This window comes from Mustela erminea, chromosome 10 (genome assembly GCF_009829155.1).
Source record: "Mustela erminea isolate mMusErm1 chromosome 10, mMusErm1.Pri, whole genome shotgun sequence".
NCBI classification, from domain to species: Eukaryota; Metazoa; Chordata; class Mammalia; order Carnivora; family Mustelidae; genus Mustela; species Mustela erminea.
In genome coordinates this window covers 89,525,843-89,551,193 of record NC_045623.1, presented here as the reverse complement: position 1 = coordinate 89,551,193, position 25,351 = coordinate 89,525,843, and the positions used below count along the sequence as shown (strand labels likewise).

Below are 25,351 nucleotides of genomic sequence, written 5' to 3'. Positions count from 1 at the left end.
GACCCAGGGCCTGGGCTGTAATCTGGGAGGGGTCTGGTACCCTCCAATGCAAAGCTGACTCAGATCTCTGGCAGAAGGTGGGAACACATGAAGGGGTATTTCAACTCTGGGGAGCCAGTGTCTGGTGACAAAACCCAACCATGCCTTCCATTCCATCCACCCTTCACTCACCCCCTCACCCCCTTTCACAAGACACGAGGTTTTTTTTTGTTTTTTTTTTTTTGCTTTTTTTCATTTCTTTTTAATACAAACTTGGATCTTTGGGTGTGTCCTGCCAAAACAGAAAACAACAACAACAACAGAAGAGAAAACCCAAAAGAGTGAAAAATAAGAAAGAAAGGGAAAAAAAAAAGCTCCCCCAAGAGGTTCTGCCCCTCCCCCCCACCATGCGAATTTGCACACCACGGGACCACAGCAGGTTTACAGAATGCAATATACAATCCACGATTTATAATAAAACAGTATATACAATAAATAGGATATTGTTCATTTTTGTCAAACGACCTGTAGATAAATGTCTCAGTGCATACTTGCAGGGGCTCTGGACACCTCGGGGGGCCCCCGCTCGCAACCTCTTGCACACGCTCGCGCGCTCTCTCGCTCTCTCTCTTTTTTTTTTTGTCTTTTTCTAAAACTGTGTTTTGTTTTTAAGTTTTGTACATTTTTAAAAAGTATTTACAATTGCTGGTTTTGTGCAGAAAGGGCTCACCTTCGGCTTCTGCGTGGAGGAGATGGGCGGGGAGGGGTGGGGTGGGGAGATGGTAGTGCAAGGGGGACAGGTGGGGTGGGGGGGGGAGGTGGAGGGGCAAGCGCTCCTGCCAGAGGACAATGCGGACGCTGGGAGGGATCTTGGCGTTGGTTTTCTGAAAGCTGCAAAGAAACACAAAAGAAGAAGCAGAAGTCAGTGGTGGGCACAGACACTGAGCTCTAAGAACAGAGAGGCTAAGAGTGGGACCCCCACTCAGTTCCTACCAGGATGCTGGGAGAAGCTAATCACATTGTTCCTTCTCCCAGAGCACTCCAAATAGCCCCTCGTGAGACAATGGACTGTTCCTGGTCTTCTCGGAACTCAGGTTCCCCATTTGTAAAACAGGTCTGTATCCACAGCCCGCCTCCCTGAGAGGGGAAGGAGGCTCCTGGCAAGGGGTTGGGTTTCCGGGCAGCGCAATCTGCCAGAGACTTGGGCTCCTGAGTCAGACACAGCTGAGTTCGAATGCCAGCACCACCCCTGGACAGCTCTAGGATGCTGGGCAAGTCAGTGCATCTCCATGAGCCTCAGTTTACTCATCTGTAAAAAGTTGATAATCAAACTATCCCATAGGTTTGTTGGGAGGATTCAGAGGCTTAAGATGGCTTAAGCCTGGTACAGGAAACATAAGAAATGATGCTGATTATACACCATTATTATTTTCCTGGGGCCTGAGCCGGCTAGGTGCCCCAAGCCTCGGTTTCCTCATGTAACAATGAGTTTAGTAATTCCTCCAAGCTAGGCTATTTGAGGAATGACACAGTGGGGAGCAAAGGGCTTGAGCACAGACAGGTATGAACTGCACACCTGTGCACTTTCATTTCTTCTAATTCCAACCCTTTCCCTGTGCCCTCCAATGCCGTTCGGTTCCTTCCAAAGGCAAGGTGACCGGGATGTTTGTCTGAATAAAGGAATAAAGAAATGGCCTAACACAATACCATCTGTGTTTGGCTGCTGAGGCTCAGAAACTTCCAAGCTCCCAGACCCTACAGTCACCAGATGCTGGAGCTCTGAAGTATCCCTTCTCCAGGCTTTGCAGAGGCTAGTGGGAAGATGCCCAGAGGGACAGGGATGGACTCCGTTATTCTCAAGACCCTGTCCCTGCACTCGGTGAGTGACCAGCCCACCAGAATTAAGGGGTGGTAGGAGCTACAACTGCCTTCTAACACCCCCTAGCAGAACACCCCCCCTCCCCCACGCCTGCAGGAAGCAGGCGGCCACAGAAAGCCTTTCCTCTTGTCCTTTCTTGGCTCCCCTTCCCTACAGGGCCACATTTAAATTCTGCTCCGCCTCGGCTGCTGTCTGCTGGGCAGTCAGCCCTGGGGAAGACTTTTGTCCTGAGGCTGGACTTGCCAGGACTCCCCCCGCCCCCGACCCAAGGCCAGGGGAACCAGGTGGGCTCCCAATAGGTAGAGGCAGCCCCCATCCCAGTCTATCAGCCCAGGTGGCAAGCAGAGGCTGGAGGGAGCGAGGGAGCAGAGGATGGAGTATCCATCCAGGATGGAGGATGGAGCGGAGGATGGGGGAAGGGGTGCGCCTCTTAGGGTGCAGTTGCATCAGAACTGGGGCAAATGGTGGAAAAGCAGCTCTTGGGGCCAGGGGTGCCAATGGGATGGACAGTCCTCCAGTTTGGGTGATAAGCAGACCACCTGGAGCCATAAGGAGGGTATCCATTAGGGCCAGGACGACTGTATCTGGGGAATGTGTTCAGCTAGGGCGTCGGGGGTGGGGGCGGGCTGGAGGCCTTTTCTGTAGGGCAGCTTTACTTCGGCTGAAGAACAGCTGCCAAGCTAAGAAACCTCTGCTGGGGCGACAGGTAGAGTGTGCCTGGGTGACAAATGAGGGGGAGATTCAGGACCGGCTGCCCCAAACCACTCAGCAAGTGGACTATACTAAGCCCCAGCCTTCCCTACTCCCCAGAAGGGCCCCGGGGCAGGCTGGGAGCCTCTGCACAAATCCCTGTCGCCCCCGCCCCCTCCGGCCCTTAGCCACTGCCAGTGACCCTCTCCAAGCCAGGTCTCCATGGTGATCTCAGCCCAGCAGGCAGCTCCTGCCAGAACTGTTCCCGCGGTGCCTGCGGCCAGGCAGCAGGGAGGCTTTTTCGCCCTCTGCTCAGCCCTCCCTGTCTCACCTTCCTCCTCCCCCTGCCCTCCCCACCTTTCAGGACTTGGCCAGCATCTGGGGGATGGTGGGGATGGTGGGGGTGAGGGCTGGGGAGAGAATCAACTCCAGAGGGTCCTGAGCCGGGAGAAGGGAGGATCCCCCGTAGCCCCGTGAGACCCTGACCTCACTGGGTTCAACTCCACAAAACAGAACTAAGGCTGTGGTGCCAGGCGAGGCCCCGCGCTGGGCAATGGGGACACAGGGGAGGCGGCAGATCTGGCCCCTGCCCTTGAGGGGCTCACGGAGTCTAGAGGGAAGCAAAGCAGACCCCAGAGCCAGCAGTCCCAAGGCAGAGAGATGGGGGAGGTGCCAAGGGATGTCCGGAGGGCTCCAGGAGCACCAAGTGGGGCACCTAACCCTGCCTTGGCAGGAGGAACCCTTGCTTTTCAGGCCACTGTTGAGCACGGTGCCCAGCACACGCTGGGGTCGAGACGGTGCTGACTGAATGCCAGAGTGATGACCGCTCTAAGTCTGAGTGGCTCGGCGCGGTCCAGCTCAGGTCTTGCACACCTCCAGGATGCCTCCTAAGGCCACCCTGTTACCATAGCTACTGGTGCACTTCTCATTCCCTTCCACGCTCCTCCAGGGCAGAGACCTGTATGCCTGTATGCGGTACCTCTCTATCCCCAGTGCCAGCCTGAGCCTGGCGCCCCAGGACACCAGCCATTGTTTCTGAGACTTAACCTTTTAGTGCCTCTATAATCGAGGACTGCAGAGCCACATTCTACAGAGTCCTCAGGGCCCAGCAGTTTTATTGGCTGAGGTGCCGAGGTGGGAAGCGGTCTCTGCCCGTCAGGAGGGGCTGGCACTGGGATCATCAGGGGCTAGCTGAGCAGGCACTCGCAGTGCTCAGCTCACGTATAAATCAGGCCGTCCACGGAGAGCAGCTCTCCCCCGAGAAGGCGCACACATCTGTGCACTCATTTCAGCGACCAGCAGACAGGTATTCACGCCCACTGACTGCCAGGCCGGGAGCTATGGTCTCACTTCCACCTGAGGATCTCTGCCCTCCAGAAAGGGGTCTAACACAAACAAGGCAGTAGAGCAGAAGGCAGAGAGAACGCCTGAGCGTCTGAGCCGGGTGTGCTGTGTCACCTAGGGCAAGTCCTCTCCCTCTCTGGGATTCAGTCTTTAAGTAAAGTAGGGGGCTGAACAGGTCATGGGGGAGCTGAGGAAGACAGGGAACACACACAGCAGTGAGCAACCAGACTAAAGGAGCCGATGATGTGGTGAGGACATTCCTGGGAAGGGCTGTCATGGATGCATAAAGGGCTGGAGATTAAGTGGGCCTGGGAAAGATCCTGGAGCGCTTCTTGGAGGAGGTGACATGTGAATGAAAGATAGGAACTGACAGGTGGGAGATGGATGGTGGGCAGGAAAGGGGGAGCCCAGACCAGGGAAAGCTAGGGACAAGGCACAGGGCACACTGGGGTAAAGAAAGCTCCCTCCTAATTCCACATTCTAGGGCGGGAAAGGGATGGTATGTGAGGAGGAGGTCAGGGCAGAAAAGGAAGAGCAAAATATCTGGACTACCAGGCTAGTGGCTGGGCCCTTACTTTGCAGGCAAGGAGACTGGAGGGGCGGGGTGGGGGTGGGGGTGGGGAGGGGATGCAGTCGACAGATGGGAAGCAATGGAGGCACAGGAGAAAATGGGCTGGAATCCATTCATCCAGTAAATATCTGGGGGACTCCAGACACCATGCGTCCAGAAATGCTGAAGAACTAGCACTCTGGGGGCCACAATGAGGGGAACAGATCGGGGCTGGGGGCAGGTGTCAGGGCAGCAACACGGCAGCCACTGGACGACTGACACAGGACTACAGTTCTGAAGCTTTAAATTTGTTCAAGACCCACTTTCTTTTTTCACTTTCTTCTTTTTTTTAAAAAATAAAATAGGCGGGGCACTGGGGTAGTTCAGTGGGTTGAACCTCTGCCTTTGGCTCAGGTCATAATCTCAGGGTCCTGGGATGGAGTAGCGCATCGGGTTCTCTGCTCAGCAGGGAGCCTGCTTCCCCCCTCTCTCTGCCTGCTGCTCTGTCTACTTGTGTTCTCTCTCTCTGTTAAATAAATAAATAAATAAAATCTTAAAAAAAAAAAAAAAAAGGCTCAGAGCACCTGGGTGGCTCAATGGGTTGGGCCTCTGCCTTCGGCTTGGGTGGTGATCTCAGGGTCTTGGGCTCAAGTCCTGGGATGGAGTAGCGCATCGGGTTCTCTACTCAGCAGGGAGCCTGCTTCCCTTCCTCTCTCTCTGCCTGCCTCTCTGCCTACTTGTGATCTCTCTCTGTTACATGAAGAAATAAAAATATCTTGAAAAATAAATAAATAAAAATAAAATAGGCTCTACATCCAGCGCGGGGCTTGAATTCATAACCCAGAGATCAACACCCGAGCTGAGATCAAGAATCCAACACTTAACCGACGCCCCCAAGACTCATTTTCTGATTTTCTGGCTCCAGGAAGCTTTTGCAGCCTGCCCTGCTCATGGTTCAAGGTGGGGGGGTCCCTGGAATTTCCAGGGGGCCCATTTCAGACCCTGTCCTGGAGAATGATGCTCCCACGGAGACTTTCAGTGGACACCTGTTGACAGCCCGTGAACTCCACGAGGGCAGGACACCGCTGGTCGCGTTCAGTGGTCTCCCCAGCAGCAGATATAGTGCCTGGCCTGGGGCAGGTGGCTGGTGTTCACGTGTGTTGTGCACAGACTTAAACTACTTCGTCCTGCCCTCTAGCACAGAGGGCACTACGGCAGCAAAAGTGATGGCGACAAAGATGGCAAGTCCGTCAAGATATAACCATGGTGTGTTTACAAAGACACGAGGCACTGAGAGAGGGGATTGGTGTAAGGACCTGCGTGGGAAGGGTTTCTGGCTGACGGGGGTCATGTAGAGGTCTGGGTCCTGCTGCCCATCAGGCTTTAGGTCCCTTGGCAGGGGGCGGGGTGTGTATGTATTGGTGACTTACCTTGCCTCGGGGCCCCCCAGGGAGGAATCAGCCCAGTTGCTAAGGCCAAAAACTAGGTGGTGATTCAGAGCCTCCCACCAAAGGACCCACACCCACGTGAGACACAAAATCCGTCCTACGAGACAACAGGGACAGCAGGTGAAGGAGGCTGGCTACCCACAGAGTCCTGAGCGAGGAGGAAAGGGTCAGAGGTGTGTATGAGTCACACAGACTGGGTGACAGAATTCAGCTGGTGGGAGGCATTTGTCCACGCATGTACCATCCACTGACTACGTGCTTACTGTGTGCCAGGGACCGGGCTTCATGGGTAATCTCATTAATTCTCACTAGAGACACAGCAAGGTGATGTGACTCACCGGGTCACGTAACTGGTAAGGGATGGAACCAGGCCCTGCACAAACGCTGGTCTGTGCCTCCGGCATGCTCCTCGCTGGCCCCCTCCATTTCCAGAGCCTCACTCCCTGGGGCTCTTCCGGGTCCACAGGGATGTGGGGAGATGGGAGAGGAGGAGTGTGAGAGAGTATGTTCACAGGGAGATTGTATTTCCAGGAAATGAAGGCTCAGAACAAGAAGGCTTGGCCTGAAAATGGCCGCGGGAGAGGCAAGACATAGGATGGGAGGGAGGACGACCTCAGAGTGTGAAGAGAAGCCCACAAGAGGCAGGGCAGGGATGGCTGACCCCTGACGTGAGGGCTCCTTGCTCAGAGCCAGAGGCAAGATCAAGTGACCTCTTGAGGCTTCAAGACGCAGAGAGACAAAGCCCAGAGCAACTGGGGCCTGGCCCAGGTCCGGGCATGCCTGCTGACCCTGGTTGGCCGGAGGCCTGGGAAACTGCTTCCTGCTCTGGTTGGGCCCCAGGCTGGTGTAACCTTGGAGGACCTGTGACATTTCTCTTGGCCTCAGGTCCATGCCGGAGAGGGAATAAGGCGGAGAGGGGGACTCCTGAGCACCTTGGAGGGCCCTTCCCAATGGCACAGGGTGTGGTAGGACTGACTTCAGCTATGAGGGCCCAATGTGGAGTCGGTCTCCCTAGCTGGGTCTTCCACCTAAGGGTCTGGAGAGGTCTGCGCTGGGACCCCAGCACTCCCCACCCTCTTCCTCTTCCCTCTGTTCTACCAGCTCAGCTCCCAGACCAAGGGGGTCCCACATTCTCCATTCTGGCTCCCCTGAGCTTTCCTCTTCTAATTCATAGTGGGGTGTGACCCTCCCCTTGCCCACAGTTACCTCTGCCTAGAACACCTTTCCCCTCAAGTCTCTGTCCATCCAAATCTTGCCTATTCAAAGCTGAGCTTAAATGCAGCGTCTTCTACAGAACCTCACAATCCGCTTAAAATGTCAGACCCAGCGCACCTGGGTGGCTCATCTGGTTGGGCAACTGCCTTTGGCTCAGGTCATGATCCAAAAGTCCCGGGACTGACTCCTGCATTGGGCTCCCTTCTCGGCGGGGGGGTCTGCTTCTCCCTCTGACCCTCCCCCCATGCTTTCTCTCTCACTTTCAAATAAATAAAATCTTAAAAAATAAAATAAAATGTCAGACCCTGAAACATTTGAGTGTCCAACCAAAGTGTCATTTTGCAGATGGGGAATCAGTAGGTGTGGGGTGTTGGGAGAGTGGTATGGCAGGGTACCCAGGTTCTGGGTGGGAGGGGCATTACTGGGTTCGAATCCCGACTCCACCAGACTAACTGTGGATCCCCTGGGCAAGCTTCCCAGCTGCACCCACTTCCTCAACTCTCTGATGGGGTGACAAGGGGCAGGCACTACCGTTTCCAGCCTGCCATGAAGGCTTAGTGGGGCAGTGTTGCATGAAGGGCCCAGCACAGACATAGGTCCCTTTTCTCACCAAAAACTCTTGAGAGATGACCTCTGACCTGAACACCCACCTTCCTGGTACACAAACTTTGTTTCTCCCTGCCTTTGGGCACCTGCCACTTGCCACCAGCTGTTTTCCGGTTCTTTGTGTACCTGTTTTATCTTCCTGGGGTAGATGCTGAACTCTTGAGGACAGGACCGTGTCTGCTTTGTCTCCTCTGTGCCTGGCATCAGGACAGGCAGCAAAAGGCTCAAGATGTGGGGTGGAGCTGAACCCGTGCTTCTCCAGTGCCCCACACCCGAATGCTCACTGCCTGCTGGCGAATGAGGTCTCCCACCTTCAGCCCTTGCTCTGGGGCGGGGGGGGGGGTGCTGTATGTGTGGGTATGGGGGTTAGCCTTCTAGCTGATAACTTCAGTGGCTCCCCACTGGGTTTGGAATATAGTTCAAACTCCTTCCGGTGCCCTGCCCACATGATCTGACCCTGCCTGCTTTGCCTGCTCACTCAATGAGTAATTACTATCCTCTTATCGGTTCCTCAAGGTTGAGCTCCTTCCTGCCCCCCGCTTCACCCACTGCTATTCCCTCTGCCCAGAATGCCCTTCCCACTCCCTGTCTAGCCGGTGTCCCTTCATCCTTCAGGTGTCGACTTCAGGATCTGGTCAGCCTGCTGCAGGCTCCCGAAATCTCCTCGCAGTCCTTCCTATGATAATCCTTACCAAATGCTTTGTGTCAGCCTACATACTGTCTTTCTCTCTCAACTGAAAGCCCTCTGAGGACCAGGACTTCATCTGTGGTGCTAAGTGGGGTGTCCCCAATGCCTGCTTCGTGGCAGGGGATGGACAGATGTCTCCAGAACTGAATGCATCAGTCTGAGGACAGCACTATCAACTCCCAGCCCTGAGTGGGGAGTGTGGCCAGAATGTGGGGCTGGATGGCATCCCAGTTCCTCCTGTGTTCAGGCCTCAGTGGATGGTTCCATTATGTATCTCACTGAGCTGTGACCTGCTCAAACACCCAGCCCCCACACTCGTTTTATTTTCCCATCCAGAGCCCAGGAGGAACGGTTTTTGGATTATTTCACATTTCTGGATTATCCACGAGACATCTCCCCTCCAGTGAGGAGGATCAAGAGTTTGACATTTTAAACCCTAAGCAGCTTCTCCCTGGCCTGCTTCAGATCTGCAGCTCTGCGGCTTGCAGTGAGCCGCATGGGGAATGGAAGGCCATTTTAATCTTGGCCTGGCTTCATTAGGAGGAAAATATGCTGCCAAAAAAAAAAAAAAAAGGAAAAAATAAAAGAAAAAGTTTGGTCCACTGTCCATGCCACGCAGAATTGCAAAACCTACGAGATTATCAAAGCCAAATTTCTTGAACAGATGGGGAAACAGAGGCCCAGGGCCAGAGGGAGTAAAAGTGTGGTCAAGGACACGAAGCATGTTGATGGCCAATTGGGGAATGGTCCTTCCCTAGGCCTCCTAATTCCCACGTGCTGCCCCTGGCCACCTTCAGGCACCAAGGGACCTGGGGTCAGGCAGAAAGGGGATAATAAGTTTCCACTGACACGACTTCAGGACCTGGAGTCACCCTGGCCTTGAATGGCCTCCCCAGCACAGGGATGGGACTTTCCAGGAGCCCTGCTGTTCCTTCTCCAGGAAGAGGCTCTCCCAAGAGGCTGCGGTGGCAGCAGGGGTGGAGGGCGAAGGGCTCAGACAGGCCCCAAGGCCACTTCCCCAGCACCCACCACATCCGGGGCAATTCTGTCCAAACAGAACTGTCCAAGCAGTGGGATCTGATAGGCCAGTTGTGGCTGTGTTTCTTGGAGCACCTTGTGCTTTGAAAAAATGATTCTTCTGACCTTGTCCCTTTAAACCCATTTTGGGGGCGTTTCCCCTCTTTTATTTTCCATTTCTGAAAACAAAACCTTGAGAATACTAAAACTTTGACTCTACCTCATGAGGACACCATGCCTGATAAAACACAGGATCAAAACATCCAGCAAAATTTAACTGAACTCTTGGAAAAGCATTTGGCTGTAGGAAAGGGAGACTGGCTTTTCTTAGGCAGGAACTATCCAGCCTGGGGATGGAGCCGCTGGGTGGGTGGGGGCTGGTCAGGCACAAGCAGGACCTCAGCCTTCCTTGTCCACCTCCGGATCCCCATCCCACTTGCCTCCGACCACTGTGAGCCCCGCCTCGGGTCAGAGACAGTGAAAAATAATCTTTGGGTGGGCCCTGAAGGAGACCAGGAAAGACACTTCAGACCATTTTGTAAAGCCCTTGCAGAGTGTAACCAAGATATAGTCACCACACCCTCAGCCTGGCCCTGGCCAGGCACCCTGAAGTAAATGTGGCTCCTAGAGAAACTAGCTAGCCAGGCTGGGTCAGCAACCTGGGTGGGCCCTGGAGGCCAATTATCCACCCTGCTTCATTCACTCTCCACTCATCTCCCACGGGGCCATGCAAATGCCCTCCTCCCTGGCAAGAGGTCATGGGGTGAGTGTTTCCGGGGATTCAGGTAGCACCTGCCCAGGACCTAGCACAGACAAGGGAAATAAATATTTGACGAACTGAACCAGATGGCCCCATCCAACCTAGGGTTCTCCAACCATCTCAGTGACTGAATGTCCGAGTGGGTTCCCCACCCGAGCACCCCACCTCTTCCCGAAGACTGTCCCCAACATCTAACCCCAGGCGCCTTCCTGAATCCCAACTTCCTCTTATTGGGATGCCCGATCTTGTCCTTAAATCCCTCCTTCTCACTTCTGTACCCCTTCCCCTTGCCCGAGTGCTAATGTCCTCATCGCCGCCCCCCCGCCCTGCCCCGAGACGCCTACCCAGGCCTCTCCCCACTCTACCCACACCCCCAGACTCACCCAGGAACAAAACCTCGAGGTCCAGTCGGCATTTCAGTTGGCACTACAGGGAGGTGACGGTGAATGTGTCCTCGGGGTGAGGTTCCGCCATGGGCCCCAGGAAGCCGCTCTTGGGGCCCCCACCCAGGCCGGGATGCGCCTGCGGCATGAAGCCTGGATACCTGTAGGCGGTATCCTGCAGGGGCAGCAGCGAGTCCCTCGGCACAGGGGACAGGGTCAAGTCACTAAGGAGCGGGCAGCCATAGCCAGCGGCGGCGGCGGCAGGGCCACGGGGTGGGCCAGGCGGCCGGGCCATCTCCAGTGGCTCCTTGTCGGCCTTGGGTGTGGCTGGCGGGCTAGCCAGGTGTGGGGCACTGAGGCACGCGGCCTCCGTCCTGCCCAGGAAGTCAGCCAGCAGCCCCGTACCCACCTTCCCTTCATAGGGTGGGCTGCGGGCAGCTGAGCCTGGCGGGTACCAATAAGCTGTGCCCTTGCAGCTGGGGGAGTCGTAGTGGGGCTGGCCCAGTGGCAGGTCCCGGCAGCTAAGGTGGGCCTGGGCAGCAGCCGCGTGGCCCAGACTGGCCCCCTGGAGCCCATGTTTGAGGGGCTCACAGGCAGCCAGCTTTGTGGGTGGCGGCCGCAGCTCTTCCTTGAAGCCCAGCGTGGGTGAGCAGGTGGGTGAGTAAGCCTTCTGCAGACCAGCGTCAAACACCGTGGGTGGGTGCGCCAGAGGTGGGAAATGCTTGCCATCTAGGTCAGGGGCACCCAGGCTGGGCGAGTCGCAGTGGAAGCCTTGGCCGAAGGTGCCATCAGAAGGAGTGGACGGGTTCATGGAGTAGGGTCCCATGAAGTCACAAGGGTCTCGCTCACCCACACTGAAGGCCCGCGACTGGGAGGGCAGTGGCGACATGCTGCTGTCCCCACTGTAGTAGTCCAGGCCGAGGTCTGGGCTGTCCTGGAACAGGGGGTTGACGGGCTGTGGCTTGGGGATAAACTTGGCTTTGGCGGCCGCCCCGCCCCGCTCCTTCTTAGCTGAGCAGGCCCCACCACCCCGTCCACCCCGCGGCTGCCGGGGCCCGGTGCTCCGTTTGGATGGGTAGCCTGAGGCAGTGGCCGAGGCAGAGGACGGGAAGCCCAGGTGTGAGGCCTCGAATAGGTCCACCTTCTTCCGCCGTCCACGGCCCGGCTTTGAGCTGCTCTGGAAGAGGACGCTCTGGTTCCAGTTGTAGCCGGGGGCAGAGGATGCCTCGTTCCAGTCCATCATCAGTTTCTCCAGGCTGGACAGGCTTGACTGGCCCTCGCTGCTCGAGGCCTCGCTGTTGGCGCGCCGGAAACCGCCGCCGACCGGCTGATTGAACTGGGTGCTGTCGGAGGACGATTCCGAGAAGGTCTCGGACACAGCCGTCTGCTGCTTCACCTTCTGCGGTGTGTAGTTGGAGATGTCCAGGATCACGTTGGGCTCGCTGACATGGCAGTCGAAACCAGGATTGTAGAGCTGACTGAAGGCCTCTGAGGCCCAGTCCAGGCCTCCATAGCCCTGCCGGAAAGGCCACTGAGAAGCCCCCGCAAACTGCCGACAGTTTTCAGGCGAGGGCTGGAAGGAGGACGAGGAGGAGGAGGCGGCAGAGGCAGCAGAGGTGGCCGAGGCCGTGGTGCCCTTGGGTACCATGTAGCCGCCGGGAGAGACGGTGCTGGCCCGGCTGTCACAGCGCAGGGGTGTGGGGGCGGACCCGGAGAAGGGGGCCCCCTCAGAGCTGTTGAAGAAGGAGGCCTTGCCGGGTGGCAGGCAAGGGCCACCCGTGGGCGGTGGGGCGTAGCCGGCGCTGTGGGCGCTGCTGGGAGAGGCAGGCAGGCTATTGCCACTGCCGTAGGCGAAGCTGCAGTCCTTGCTGTTAGCACAGTCCTGGCCCGTGAAGGGCTTCGCTGGGGCGAAAACGCTCTGTCCGGCCCCATAGCCACCATACTGAGGTGGGTAGGTGGTGGCGGGCGGGTGGGCAGTAGGCGAGCGGGCCACGGCTGATGGCGGGGGAGCCAGCTTCGGGAAGGTCTCGGCTGCCCGGCAGTCTGAAGTGGCTGGAGTTATCCCGTAGCTCGCCGCCCGGCCTGGCGGGAAGGTCTGGCGAGCAGGCAGGACGGGCTGGAAAGAGGGGTCCGCACCGGCCCCGCCGCTGCCCACGGCCACCGGGCTGGCCTTGGCCCCCCGGCTGGGGAAGGTGGCCAGGCCCCGCTGGGCAGGTAGGGTGCTGGTGGGGGGCCCTGCGTAGGCGCCTGATGCCTTCCGGGACTCGGGACGAGAGGCTGAGAGGGCGAAGTCTAAGAGGTCGGAGGAGTCATCCGAATCGAGCAGTGAGCGGAAGTAGCCGGTGAAGAGGTTCTGGCGCTCCTGGCTGAGCTCGGTCTGGCCTGTGGGCGCGCTGGTACCGTAGTAGCTGCTGCGGCCCGAGGCCCCACTCTCAAGCCCAGTGGAGGCAAAGGCCTGGGCCTCGGTCCCCTGGAACCCACAGTTTCGGCCAGCTTGCCCGCCTGGGTGCCCATGGTGAGGGGCCCAGCCACCACCCTTGTCCCCGGCCCACTCAGCGCCAGCCTCCCCAAAGCCTGGGCCACTAGGCACCTGCTCTGGGAATAGAGTCCCATTCTTCCGGGACCGCCTTTTGCGTTTTGGCTTCCCGGTAATGGCGTCCACCTCCCCTCGGCCCCTTTTGCGTGGGTGCCCCAATTCGGTGAGGCTGGGACCCCCAACACCAGCAGCTGCCACCGCCACCACTTTCTTTTTCTTGCCGATGCCCTCAAAGAAGTCACTGAAGGAGCATCGGGCCGCCTTGGCAGCGTGGCCCCCGCCCCGGCCACCGAAACCGCCTGCTTTACCACCCCGCCGTCGGAAGCCCTGCACCCGGTGCAGGAAGTGGGAGATGCTCTGCGTGTCGGGTGCCTGGTGTACCGACTCGGGCTCGCTGGGTGTCCAGCAGCGGGGGGGTGAGCACCGCCCAGCGCACTGGCTCTGGCGGTTCAGGAAGGCCAGCTTGGCGAGCACGTCGGAGTACTCAGCCTTACTGTCATTGGCGTCTGCTGCATATGATGGCTGGGGGGAGGCCAACTTCTGCTTCCGCCGCCGCCGTTTCTTCACCTCCGGCATGGCCATGGTGGCCGCAGCCACGGTGGCCGCTTCCGCTGCAACCACTGCTGGCTCCTTGGGCTTGCCGGGACCCAGCAGCAGGTTCTTCGGAGGGCGGCCGCGCTTCCGCTTAAGAATAATGGGCATCTCCCCAGGGGGGAAGACCACCACCACGTTCCGTCCATTGTTCTTCATCTTCAGCAGTGGGGTGGGCTCCGCGGACACGCGCAGGCCCAGCTCCTTGCCCTCTACGCTCAGACTGCTGCTCAAAGAGGACACCTTGTATGTGGTCTTGTTCCGCCGCCCCAGCGACACGGGGATTTTGGCCATCTTCACCACCATGCGCCGCACGCCCCGGCACTTGCCTCTGCGGGCGGGGACCACGGGAGTCTGGGAAGATTCTGGCTCCAGCTCTGGGACTGGGGCCGGGCCTGGCAGGGCGGGAGGTGGTGGAGGTGGTGGTGGCGGGGGCTCAGCCAAGGCGGCCGCCAGCCCCGTGGGCATAGGCAGGGGTAGCAGGCGGCCCTCCGGTCCGGCGTCAGCCTTGCGCCCCCGTCCAGCTTTCCGCCGGCGACACAGGATCTTTGGCCTATCAGTGCGCCGCAAGGCGTACTTGGGGTGACCCTCAGGCCCGTGGGGGCCATGGGGTGAACACAAGTCCAGGCGCAAGGGCTCACCCAACGGGCAGGGCCCCAGGGGCTGCTGAGGCTCCAGACGGCGGCCAGGGACGTCAAGCAACTTGGGCAGCGGGTCGAGTGCCTGAGGGTCGAGCAGCTGCGACTCCAGGGAGTCGGGCAGGGTATCCAGAGCCTGGAGCGCCAGGCCTGGTAGCCCCAGAGGATCAGCAAGGGGTTGCAGGGGTGGCAGCTCCAAAGCTTCCCCAAGCGGCTCTAGTGCCTGTGGGTCCAGGAAGCGGGGCTGGGGGTCCAGGAGCTGAGGCTCTGGCTCAGGAGATGGTGGCTCAAGGGCCTGGGCCTCCAGCAGCTGGGCCTCGGGGCAAGTGAGGGAGGCCAGCTCGCTGAGGATGTCGGCGTCAGCGAGTTCCGAGTAATCAGGGCCGTCTGGCTCAGGCTCCGGGGGCAGCCCGGTGGCCGCGGCTGTGGCTCCAGGACTGTGGCCTTGGCCAGGCTGGGGGCTGTCCCTAGGCTCGGGCTCAGGCTCATACAGGGGATGGCTGGGCCTCTCTGACTTGGCGTGGGGGGCAGCCCGCTCCTCGGGGCTGCGGATGCTGTTGGCCAGGCTGGGTGAGGAGAAAAAGCTGTACTGAAGGTCACCGGGGGGTGGGGCAGGGGGGCGGCTGAGTCTGAGGCCACCGCAGTCCAGGTGCACACCACTGTGCTGCAGGTCCTGGGAGAGCCGTGTCAGGTCCTTCATGATGTCAATCAACCGCACTACTGGACGCAGCTTCACCCGCCCGTTGTCCCAGCGCCGTCGGGAGCTGTTGCTATCTCCCGCGGGGGTGGGGCAGCGGGCCTGGGAGACGGGACGGGCTGCCCTCGGGGGCAGCGGGTCGTCCCCCTTGGCAAGGACTGGTGGGCGCCGGGTGCTGGGGTCCCGGCGTGGGGGTGGGCGTGGGTTCTCAGAGAAGGTGTGGGCGAAGGCCTTGTCGGGTGGGCTGGCAGGGGGCCGGGTGGGAAGCAAGGGCCGTGGGGTGGGGGGGCCGCCGGGGTAGTACTTGGGCTCCCGGAGGTAGTCAGGAGAGCTGCACACGGCACTGGAAGTCACCACCAGGCCCTGGGGCTTCACACGCATCCTGACCTTGTCCTCCGCGGGCCGCCGGGCGGGGCCGGGGCTGACATGAGGGTGCGAGAAGCCGGGACCAGGACCTGTGGGGCAGGACGGGCAAGGAGGCCCTCACGGAATGCCCAAGACCTCGGCTTCCCACATCCTCAGGGAGGCCCTGCCACCCCTCCTGGGAGTCCCCTCAAACCCTATTCCCCGCTTTGACTCCCAGCCTTTTCCCGAACCACCGCATGCACCAGGAACCCCTCAGGGGCCCCAGTTCCACTTGTTGGAAGCTCACCCTCTTCTAGACCCTGGCTATGGGCTCAGAGAGAAGAGGATGCCTGCCTGGGCGAGGGAAGGCCATCAGCAGGCTGGGGTGACCACTCTATCCAGATCAAACTTAAGGAGAAGGCCAGGAAATCCTACCCAGGGCATGACCTTTTCCCTCTTACCCACCCACCACCTGCCCCCCACCTCCATTTCAGAAGCCCGGCCACTCACCCTCGGCTCTGCCGCCTGGGCTGTCACACTGGAGATCTCTGTGGGCGACAAGACAGGAAACAGGGGATCTGAATTGTCAGGTGGCCACAGCCTAACCATTTGTGCCCACTGGCCTGATCTCCTCCACACACCACCCCCAGCTCCCTGGTGCTCCCTCCAGGGCACGCACCCTGCTGACCTGGGAGAGAGAGGGCCCCCGTGCCTGGGGGCTCCGCCCGTTGCTGGCTGTCAGCCGGGGGTGCTGTGGAGCAACTTCGGCCTGAGCCCAGGCCTCGGGGCGTGGACAGCGCCTGGAAAGGACCATCGCAGCTCAGGTTTAGTGAGCACCTACTGCGCGCCAGGCGCTGGGCTGGAAGCTGTCCAGGCATCGTTTCACTTAATTCTTCATACAAATCCTGTGAGGTAGGGGCTATTAATAACCCCATCTTGCAGATGAAGAAATGGAGGCTCAGAGATGAAGGAACAGCATTCATTCATATACTCATTACTTATGGAGTGCCTACTTTGCACAAAGACCGGGTAGACAGACAGTGATCAGATAATCATAAATGATTTAATTATTAGTGGGATAAGAGCTGTAAAGAAAAAGTGAAGAGTGCCTCAGGTCAGAGGTGTGACAATCATACCAGGGAGTCAACAACAACAAAAGCTCACACACTTTGGGGACACTTTCTCTACTGCCAAACAGTGGGCTAATAAGCACTTTATGTGGATTATCTCATCTAAGCCCCCTGCAAACCTGAGATCAGTAGGATTACCATTCCCACCTTCACAGAGGAGGAAACCAGCCACTGGAAGGCGGTGAGTCCCACGAAGGCAGGGATTTCTATCTGTTCACTTCTGTGTGTATCTCCCAACACCGTGACCCGCACGTGGCCCATAAGGGTGCTTCAGGAAGTATTAACTGTTTCTTATGAATGAATGAATGAGGTGCAGAGAGCAATCAGCCCTGCCTTTTTCCCCGGTGGTTCTCTCTCATTCTTCTCGAGATCCAAAGGTGGGACCCAAGAAGGGTGTGGAGAGAGGGTGAGGGACAAGCACGTGGAAAGGGATGTTCTCTGCCCCTCTCCCACCTTTATCAGAGAGGCCCTCTCTGACTCTCCTCACCGTCCCCCGCCCCCCATCGCACCTCTGGCCACAGTCTGGCCCTTGCTGCGAACTCTCGGAGGCCTCTCTACTTCCCCTTCACACTATCTATCACAATTGCAACCAACTACTTGTATGACTGGCTTTTCGGCGAGTCTCCCCCACAGAATGTGGGCCCTTCGTGGACAGGCCCTGTGTCTGTCTTGTTTACCACTGTATCCTCTGACCCCAGGGCCTGGGCTTTGGATGCTACATAAATATTTACTGACTAACTCCCTGAGCTGGTCAGGGCAGAGCTGGGATTTCAATCCAGGCATGTCTGACTCCCAAGGGAGCCTGGGGACTCGGGGCCCTGACCACGGGGAGGGTCTGAAAGCTTGACCCCGATCACTTTAGTGTTTGGCTCTGACCTGACCCCCGGGGTCAACCCCCACCCCCACCCCCACCACACACACATGCAGACTCCCACCAGCTGCTCAGGAAGACCATGGAGCCGACTCGGGGACAAGATGGTGTGGAAAGGAACGCTCTTCCACTCTCCTGTGGTGGGCAGTGCTTTGCAACCTACAAAGCACTTCCACACATGTGACCCACTGAATCTCCCCAGCATCCCAGGAGGCAGGGCCGATTATCCCCATGGAGGCTCGGAGTGCTGGGTGTGGGACTTGCCTGAAGTCACATAGCTGCAAAGTGGCAGGATTCCTAAATCTGCCCCAAGCCCAAAGCCTGCTTCCCCTCCCAGCTCTGCAGCTCTCCCTCCGCCACTCCTGAAGGCGCTGCTCCTAGAGCTGAGGTTTAATTTAAGGCTGGGAGGAACCTTAAAATCTCCAAGCCATTTGGCTTCCAAACCCTGGGCCTGGGGGAGCTATGTAACATTCCAGATACCCAGGCCCTCGTCCAGGGGAGTCTGACTCACAGATCTGAAGGGACATCTGGGAATCTGTACTTTAAATCAGCTTCCTCATGGGTATCAGGTTCTGGTGCCACCTTGTGCTCTTCCCATTTTACAGATGAGGAAACTGAGATCCAAAGAGGGAAGGGCCTTTGCCCAAGGTCACAAAACGGCCTGGGGAGATCCCTTCGGTTGCTTATTCAGACAGAACATCCCTCTGACCACTGTCTCTTTTCCCTCTGCAGTTCCAGGCCTCAGTTGCCCCTCACTGTCTTGCCTGCTCCATCACTCAGGGTCCTGCTCTTGCCCAGGCTGTAGGCTGTAGGCTGCAGACTGGCTCCTCCCAGGCCAGGATCTCACCCACTGCTCTTGCAAGAAGGACTGTGAGTAACAGGCTCACGAAGGAGGGAACGGGCGCAGACCCTGGCCCCTCCAAGTCCCATTTCCAAAGGTATGGTTGACCTGGTATGGTTGACCCGTGGCTCCCGAGAGTCTTTGCGATGCCTCCCTTCCTGAGGGTGGGGCTCACCAAGCCTCCCTGCTCTGGAGACCTCCCACTTGGGGCCCTGAGGGTGTGATCTTGGCAGAAGGGAAAACCTCCTCTCCAGTGATTGCTTCTGTTCCACCCCCCCCCCCAAGACCTTTGGGCATGTCCTCCCGCCAGACCTCCTGACTCTGTCCACTGCCCTCTCCAGCAGCCTCCAGGATCTGAGGGAAGCGGCTGGCTCCCCTCCCCACCACACCCAGGCAGCCATTTTCTTGGACCCCTCCCAAGGGCACCACCTATCCCATGTCTGTGAACAAAGTCAAAAGGGTCCTTCTGTCTGACAGTGTGCTTCTGGGTCAGTGTGTCTGAGTCTGCCATGGGGACACCAACCGCCTGGGAGGGGGCTGGGGGCCCCAACCTGCTGTGCACAGTGCCGGGAAGCGCCAGCCCACATCCTTGAGTCCCCAGCCCCACCCTCCCCCGCTGCGGCTGTGACCACCCCACCCCTTCCCCAGCCCGCCTCCCCCTCCCCCACCCACAGCCTCCCCAGGGGAGCCAGGCTGCCAGCCCCAGCTCTCACTTCCGGCCTCATGACCCTCTCTCCAGCCGGCACACTCCTCCCCCCACACCATTTCCCTCCCAGCCTGGATTCAAGGCCCAGGGATGTCCTCAAAGGAAAAACAGTGTATCAAAGGGGCTATTACTACTGCTGTGAGCCCTCCCCTGTCACCTCCCTTTGGAGTCTTTATCCCCTAGGATCTGCAGCACCCCTCTCAATCTCCTTCTGCCCCCTCCCACCCACCCACTAGTGCCCAAAGATCTTCCAACCTGACTCCAGCCCAAAAGTCTACCAAAGAGGACACTGATGAAAATAATTAACAGCAGCTGTCACTTATTTGGTATTTAAACAGAGGCACAGAGAGGTTAAGTGATGCCCTTGAAGACAAACAGCCAGGACTTGGAAGAGCCCAAGTTTGAATTTGGGTTTAACTCCTCTGGTGCAAACTTTTTCACCGTCCAGAGAGTCAGCTCCCTCCCTTGCAGCCTCCTCCAACAGTCCCAACCCTCATCACCCGTTCTAATTTTTGACTTCTAATTTACCCCTTCCCAGCTTCTTCATCCCCTCCCACCTCAGTCATCCAAACGCACTACCCTCCCTCACCACTAGGTGTCCCCTTAGAGCCACTGATGCCCCCAAGGGGAAGCAAGTCCAGCCTGGCCTCCTAGAGTCATCAGCCCCCCCCCAACCCCACGGTATAGCACACCCCACCCACCCTACCCCAGCCACACAGAGCTCCTTTGTGCAGCCCTCGCCCACCCCCTTCCTGCCCAGAGCGGGGCACCTGGCAAGCAGGTCTTCCTTAGACCCGCCCCTTGCCAGCCCCCTGCCCTGGGTGCCAGGTGTTGCAGGCACCACTGCCAGCTCTGGCTGAACCTGAGGGTCACCCTGCCGGGCGGCCCTCCCTTCCTCCCTCCGAGGTCACCCAGGGACTGCGCTTCCCGCCCTGCTCCACCCCCATCTCCTCCTGCCCTTGGCCCTTCCAGACTCCTGTCCTAGTCTTTCCTTCGTCTCCCGGAGGACTCCCTCCTCCAGCCCCACCAGGCCCTCCCCACAGCCTCTCACCCCCGCCCACCTCCTTCCCCTGAGAGCTCCTCGTCCCGCCCCTCCTCCCCGCCCAGGTCTGAAGAACTCCTCCTCCTGGAAAGTTGAAGCTGGAAAGGAAGTGACTTCAGCGATTTGGCCACAAGGCTGGGCACTGCTGAGCCCAGCTCTGCTGAAGGCCTGCCCAGCCCACCTCCAAAGCACAAATGGATCCACACACACACACACATACCACCCGCAAGTGTGCGCCCAGAACCCTGAACGCGAGCTTCCTGGGTGACATGCAGGGAGATCCCGTGTGCATACTCCACACCGACAGAGTGTGCCCACATATCACCCCAGTGTGTTCAGATTCCTGGTTACACACCTATTCAGTGTGCACTAGCACCCTGCACACATATACCATCTAGTGTGGCCCCCACCACTCTCCAGGACTCCCACACCTACCCAGGACACACTCTGAATCCTGCACTCAACACTCCCCTGTAGTTCCCTCAAATGTCCCCCAGCCCAGAGCACTTATGTAACTCCTGCATACGGAACCCTGTGTACCTAAGGACAGAGCCCTACACACACCGGCTCACTCACAAGCCTGAGGGCTCGCACACACGATGCCCTGTGCATTTACAGTTGGGTACACAGAGCCCTGCATCCTTCCATAGCCACACCTCCCACCCTTACCATCCCAGGAGGCCCCACCCCTAGACCTCAGGCCCCAGGAATGCTCTTTTGGAGGCTGGGTGGAGTCCCCAAGAAGGCTGGGCTCTAGGGAGCTTCCTGGAGCCTGCAGGCTCCCTGTGTCAGTTCAGGGAGTTGCCTCTGCAGGGCAGGGCAGCCCCACCTGGCCTCTGGAGCCTGGGTGGGCTGATCAGGGCTGGGAACTGGGAGGCAGGTCTTAACCCCCACCCCACCTCGTAAGGATGACCTAGCCTACCTGAATTACCCAGGTCCTCTTGGCACCTCACCTTGGCCTCCCAGCTCTCTGCTTCCAGACTCCAGCAGACAGAGGTCCTGGGGGGGGGCGGTGGTCAGCAGCACACATCACGTACTCTGGTTTCTAACTCTGCCCTGAGTTCTGGTCACTGTCACAACCCTTTTCTCTTCCCAGTTCTCTCAGGTCCACAAGGTACTGAGAAGAGTCCCCAGACTAGGAGGCAGGACTCCAGGGGACTTGCCGCATAATCCATGGGCCTCAGTTCCCCTTTCTGGATAATGGGGAGTTTTGAATAAGTGGGGTTAATATATTCTGATTCTATAATGGGTGACTTTTTGGCCTAAGCCGGGGGTGGGGGATTCCTGCTAAGACTGAAAAGTCAGTCCCCCTGACCCTTACTTTCTGGGAGTGGCCCAGGCACAGAACTGGCTTCCCCGTACACTGTTACCTGAACAGGCTGTGTAGACAAGGTCTGGCTCAGCAGGAAAGGCCGGTCTTTGTCAGAGATCCCAGGGTGGTCTCTGAGGCAGCCTGAGAGTTGCCCCGAAACCGGGGCCCTCTGCACGCACTTAGCTGGGCAGGCTCTGGGGTCCAGGCTGATGGGTAGACAGGTAGGCAAGCTCCCATCTGTGGAAGCAAACACAACACCCAGGCATAAGCGTGGACACAGGAGGAGCCAGATAAAGGGACCAGGAGGCTAGCATGGCTGGGGTCCAGTCTCGCAGAAAATGAAATCACCTGCCACCTCATGTCACTGGGGAACTGCACGCCTGTTGACACCCCAGATTGCTGGGAAGCAGTATCTTTGTACATGTACGTAGGTACATGTATGAACCTGAACACACATGCATGGGAGCCAGACAGTCCTTGGCTCAACCCTCAGCGTATGATCTTGGGCAAGTCAGTTCACCTCTCTGGCTCTCAGTTTTCTCATCTATAAAGTGGGGCAATATTATGAATTGGGGAGGCATGATTTGGGGAAACCATATACGCTAACAGCTTATTCAGAATGCAGGTGTGAGAACTGCTATTTGAAGACATGGTAAATGCAGATTTCCAGGTGGTGTGTATAGGCTGCTGGCCTTCACTCTCCTCTACGGGCAACTGGTTAGGCCTCTTGTTTTCTTTAATAACCATGGCCCTTCTCACCCGCCTCCTGTTCTTGCACATTTGTCTGCCTCCCTGGGGTCTGTACTAGAGCCCAGAGGGGGTCTGGGAACCAGGCCTCATGGACTGCTTCGGGTTCCGGCTGCCTGGGAATTTGTATGTGTGGCAGAGAGCATTCCTGTCTGGGTAAATACACCTGTATGTGGGCTCCTGGGTCTATGCAGCCTTCTGTGCATTTCTAAATGTGCATGTGTCCATGTGTGTTTAAGAATGTACACACATGGGATCCTATGTTTGCTCAGTATGGTGCATGTGGTTACCTGTGTATGTGTGTGTGAGAGAGAAGGGGTGATGTGTACCTGGGTTCAGCATCTTCAGTTATACGTGTGGCTGTGTTTATCTGGGTCTATTCAGCTCTGTGTGTGTATGTCCAGCTGAGCCTGTGTCTGCACATCTGTGAGGCCACGGGAGCGTGTGTCAGCCCCTCTGGAGTCACCCCAACCCCAACTGTGGTGTGTGTCTGCATGTGTACATGCTCCGCCCGTCTCTCTGCATCTCGCTGTGTCAGGAGCTAAACCGGCTTCTGCCTGTCTCAGAGCTCTCTGGATGCGTTGTGGTGGTGGGGGGGGGGCGGTGCGTGTGGCTGATCCTCTGCTGTCCCTGCAGGTTTCCCATCTCGAGGCCTGTGACTGCCGGCACTGGTGTCACTGTGGATCAATGTTACCTCCTGCTTTCTGGGCTTTCAGGGTCAAGGCTGACAGTGTGAATGGTCACGGTGTTCCCGTGGGTCAGTTCTGCTGGGGGTCACCGTGTGCCCGTGAGTGGGTCCTTGTATGCGTGTGTTGTATGCCCTCATCACTCAGGGCCTGCGTGTCAGTGGGTCCTTGGGCCATGTCCCTGTGTCTGCGCCACAACAGCGACGTGTCAGTGTCAACATGTGCGAGAGGGTCTGTGTGCCACGGTGTGCCTGGCAGGACAGCGGAGACTCAGTGTTTGTGCGGTGCCTTTGTGTACCTCCTCGGTCCGTGTGCGTGTGTGCGCGTGTGCATCGCATGCGAGAGACCCTTTGTGAAACAGTGTGTGTCTGTGTCACTGTTTGTGTGCCTGCTTCCCTCCTCCCTCCCTATCTCCTGCGTGCTCTCTCTCTCTCTCTCTCTCTGTAGGAGCCAGACAACTCCCCAAGCCTGGATTAGGGACAATTTATCCACAGGCAGAGAAGGAGAATTCCAACCTGCCAGAGCCTCCCTCCTCTGATCCATCCCCCCTTTCCCCGTGGTTGGGTGGGCACAGAAATGCAGCCCGGCAGCTCCCAAGCCCTCAGGGAGCCCCCACCTCTGCAGTTCCCCAGGGGCCCAGGAGGGCGGAAAAGATGGAAATCTGGGTGGCCCCAGAGCCCTCCAGTGGGGGTGGACTGGCTGCCCCCCATCCAGGCCCCCAGAGCTCAGTGCATCTTGGCCCTGTTTTCCTACATATGGTGGGGGGGGCGGGGGGGGGAGTCTGCATGGGGTCTGGCTGGCCCTGTGGGCTGGAGGGACCTCAGGAGCAAAGCTGCTCCCAGCCCCTCCACAACCTGATACTCCCCAACTGATAAATGCCAGCTTCCCCACCACCCCCGAAATGGGAATAACTGGGGGAACTTGCAACTGTGCCCGCATAGGCTGGGGGAGATGCTGGGAGTGGGGGTAGTGTGGTGGGGGGGAATGCAGCAAAGGGGGGCACAGGGGGGCTGAGCTGGGACTAAGGCTCCCTTCACGGTGCTCCAGGCGCAAGGCAGAATCACATGTTTCCCATTAGCTGCTCTGGCCTCCTTGTTCAGGGGGTGTTGGCTGGGGGAGATTTGTTCTGGTTGCAGACACCAGCCGAGACCACACAAGAGAGAGAGAGAGAGAGAGAGAGAGAAGGCAAGAGAGGAGGAGAGAGAGAGAGAGAAAGAGAGGGAGAGGAAGAGGTTGAAGCCCAGAGGGAGAGGAAGAGACACAGAGACACACAGAGGGAGAGAAGGTGAGACAGAGAGACATGAGAGACAGAGACAGGCAGTGACAGACAGAAACCGTGAGACAGGCAGGCAGGAACACAAAAGCAGAGAGGCAGAGCCTAGTGATGGGGAGGGGCTCACAGGGGTTGGGGGGCAGGGAGGTGGAGAGGCAGGTGGAGAGGCTGGTCAGAGGCTCAGAGTGCGAGTTAGAGACTCAGAGGGACCAAAAGGGGAGAGCAGCACGGGGCCCAGGGGCAGGAGGGCGACAGGGACGAGGCGTGGGGGTGCATCCGGGAGAGGGGCTGGGTGAGGGCACAGAGATGGCCCTGGTGGCACTGTGAGGGCAGGGGGAGTGGACGCTGCGAGCGGGCCGGGCGGGGGCGGCCAGCGAGCCTGGAGCCTCCCGCCTCCTGACCCTCGAGCCTCGGCGAGATAACAGGCCGAATAGTGCTGACTTGCGGTTCAGAAATCCAATATCCTCCGCGGCGCACTAATCGACTACCTGAGCTCCCGGCCCGCGCCGAGCTGCCCCGATTAATCCTGCGGCTCCACAGCCTTAATTAGTTTAACAGTTTCAGGGGCAGAAGAGGCAGGGACCGGGGTCCCCCCACGCTTGCAGGGACATGGACGGACCCCCATACCAACGCTGGCGGGTGCCCTGCCACCCCAGTCACACCTGCTTCTGCCCCAGAGGCCCCTTGCCATAGGGCCTGAAGAACACTGGGTCCTCTTCCTTTCGGGAAACAGTCCCAAGGGTTGGCACCTGGGGCAGAAAGAAGGTCATGGGGGGGACTCAGACACCCCCTCGCACCCCCTCTGCTCCAGCCACCAACCCAACACACTTGTCCCTGTGCTCAGGGCTCTGAATGCTTCCCCTGTCTGCTTTTGAGGGCCCTGCGGCCTGCATGGGAAGGCCCCGCCAACAGCGGGCCCCATACCACTGGGCAACATGTTGTCTCTTTAGGGTGAGAGACGAGCTCCCAAGTTACTGACAATCTCCCAACAGCATGAGAGAATCACACATGTCACTCCCCACAACAGCAGGAGAGGGACACGTGGTGACATCTCACACATCCCCAACAGTCAGAGACAGGCATGTGGGGTGGTGACTACCCTCCTAACGGGATGAGCTAAGCACGTAACCTGTCACTTCCCCCAAAGCGTGAGATGGGCACATCTGATACCTCCAGACAACAGGAGACAGGAACACACATTGTCACCCTCACCTCAGTGTAACAGACACATGGCCAGGCACTCCCACACCCGCTAATGGATGTGAAATGTGGAGAACCTGTCTCTCACACACACACACAGACAAGCCTCATCTTTCAGGTATGAGGAAGGGACAGCCCCCCCCACCATGCTCACCACCCAATGTGAGTCAGGGACAC

General features: G+C 58.3%; 1 protein-coding gene across 9 annotated transcripts in view; it reads right to left on the bottom strand.

Annotated features, from left to right (window-relative positions):
• Nucleotides 1–200: 200 nt before the first annotated feature.
• Nucleotides 201–25,351, bottom strand: part of AHDC1 (AT-hook DNA binding motif containing 1) — a 64,058-nt gene continuing 38,907 nt past the window's right edge. For 7 of the 9 annotated variants that reach the window (XM_032361406.1, XM_032361407.1, XM_032361404.1 and 4 more), the window contains 5 exons: nt 21,327–21,505; nt 16,055–16,166; nt 15,877–15,914; nt 10,560–15,476; nt 201–870 (listed from right to left, as the gene is read on the bottom strand). In XM_032361406.1, the coding sequence (XP_032217297.1) occupies nt 10,603–15,402 (4,800 nt within the window). In that variant the 5' untranslated portion in view covers nt 15,403–15,476; nt 15,877–15,914; nt 16,055–16,166; nt 21,327–21,505 and the 3' untranslated portion in view covers nt 201–870; nt 10,560–10,602. Of the gene's footprint in view, nt 871–10,559; nt 15,477–15,876; nt 15,915–16,045; nt 16,167–20,878; nt 20,956–21,326; nt 21,506–25,351 lie in introns of all 9 variants that reach the window. The other 2 variants (XM_032361408.1, XM_032361410.1) reach the window with 2 other exon arrangements.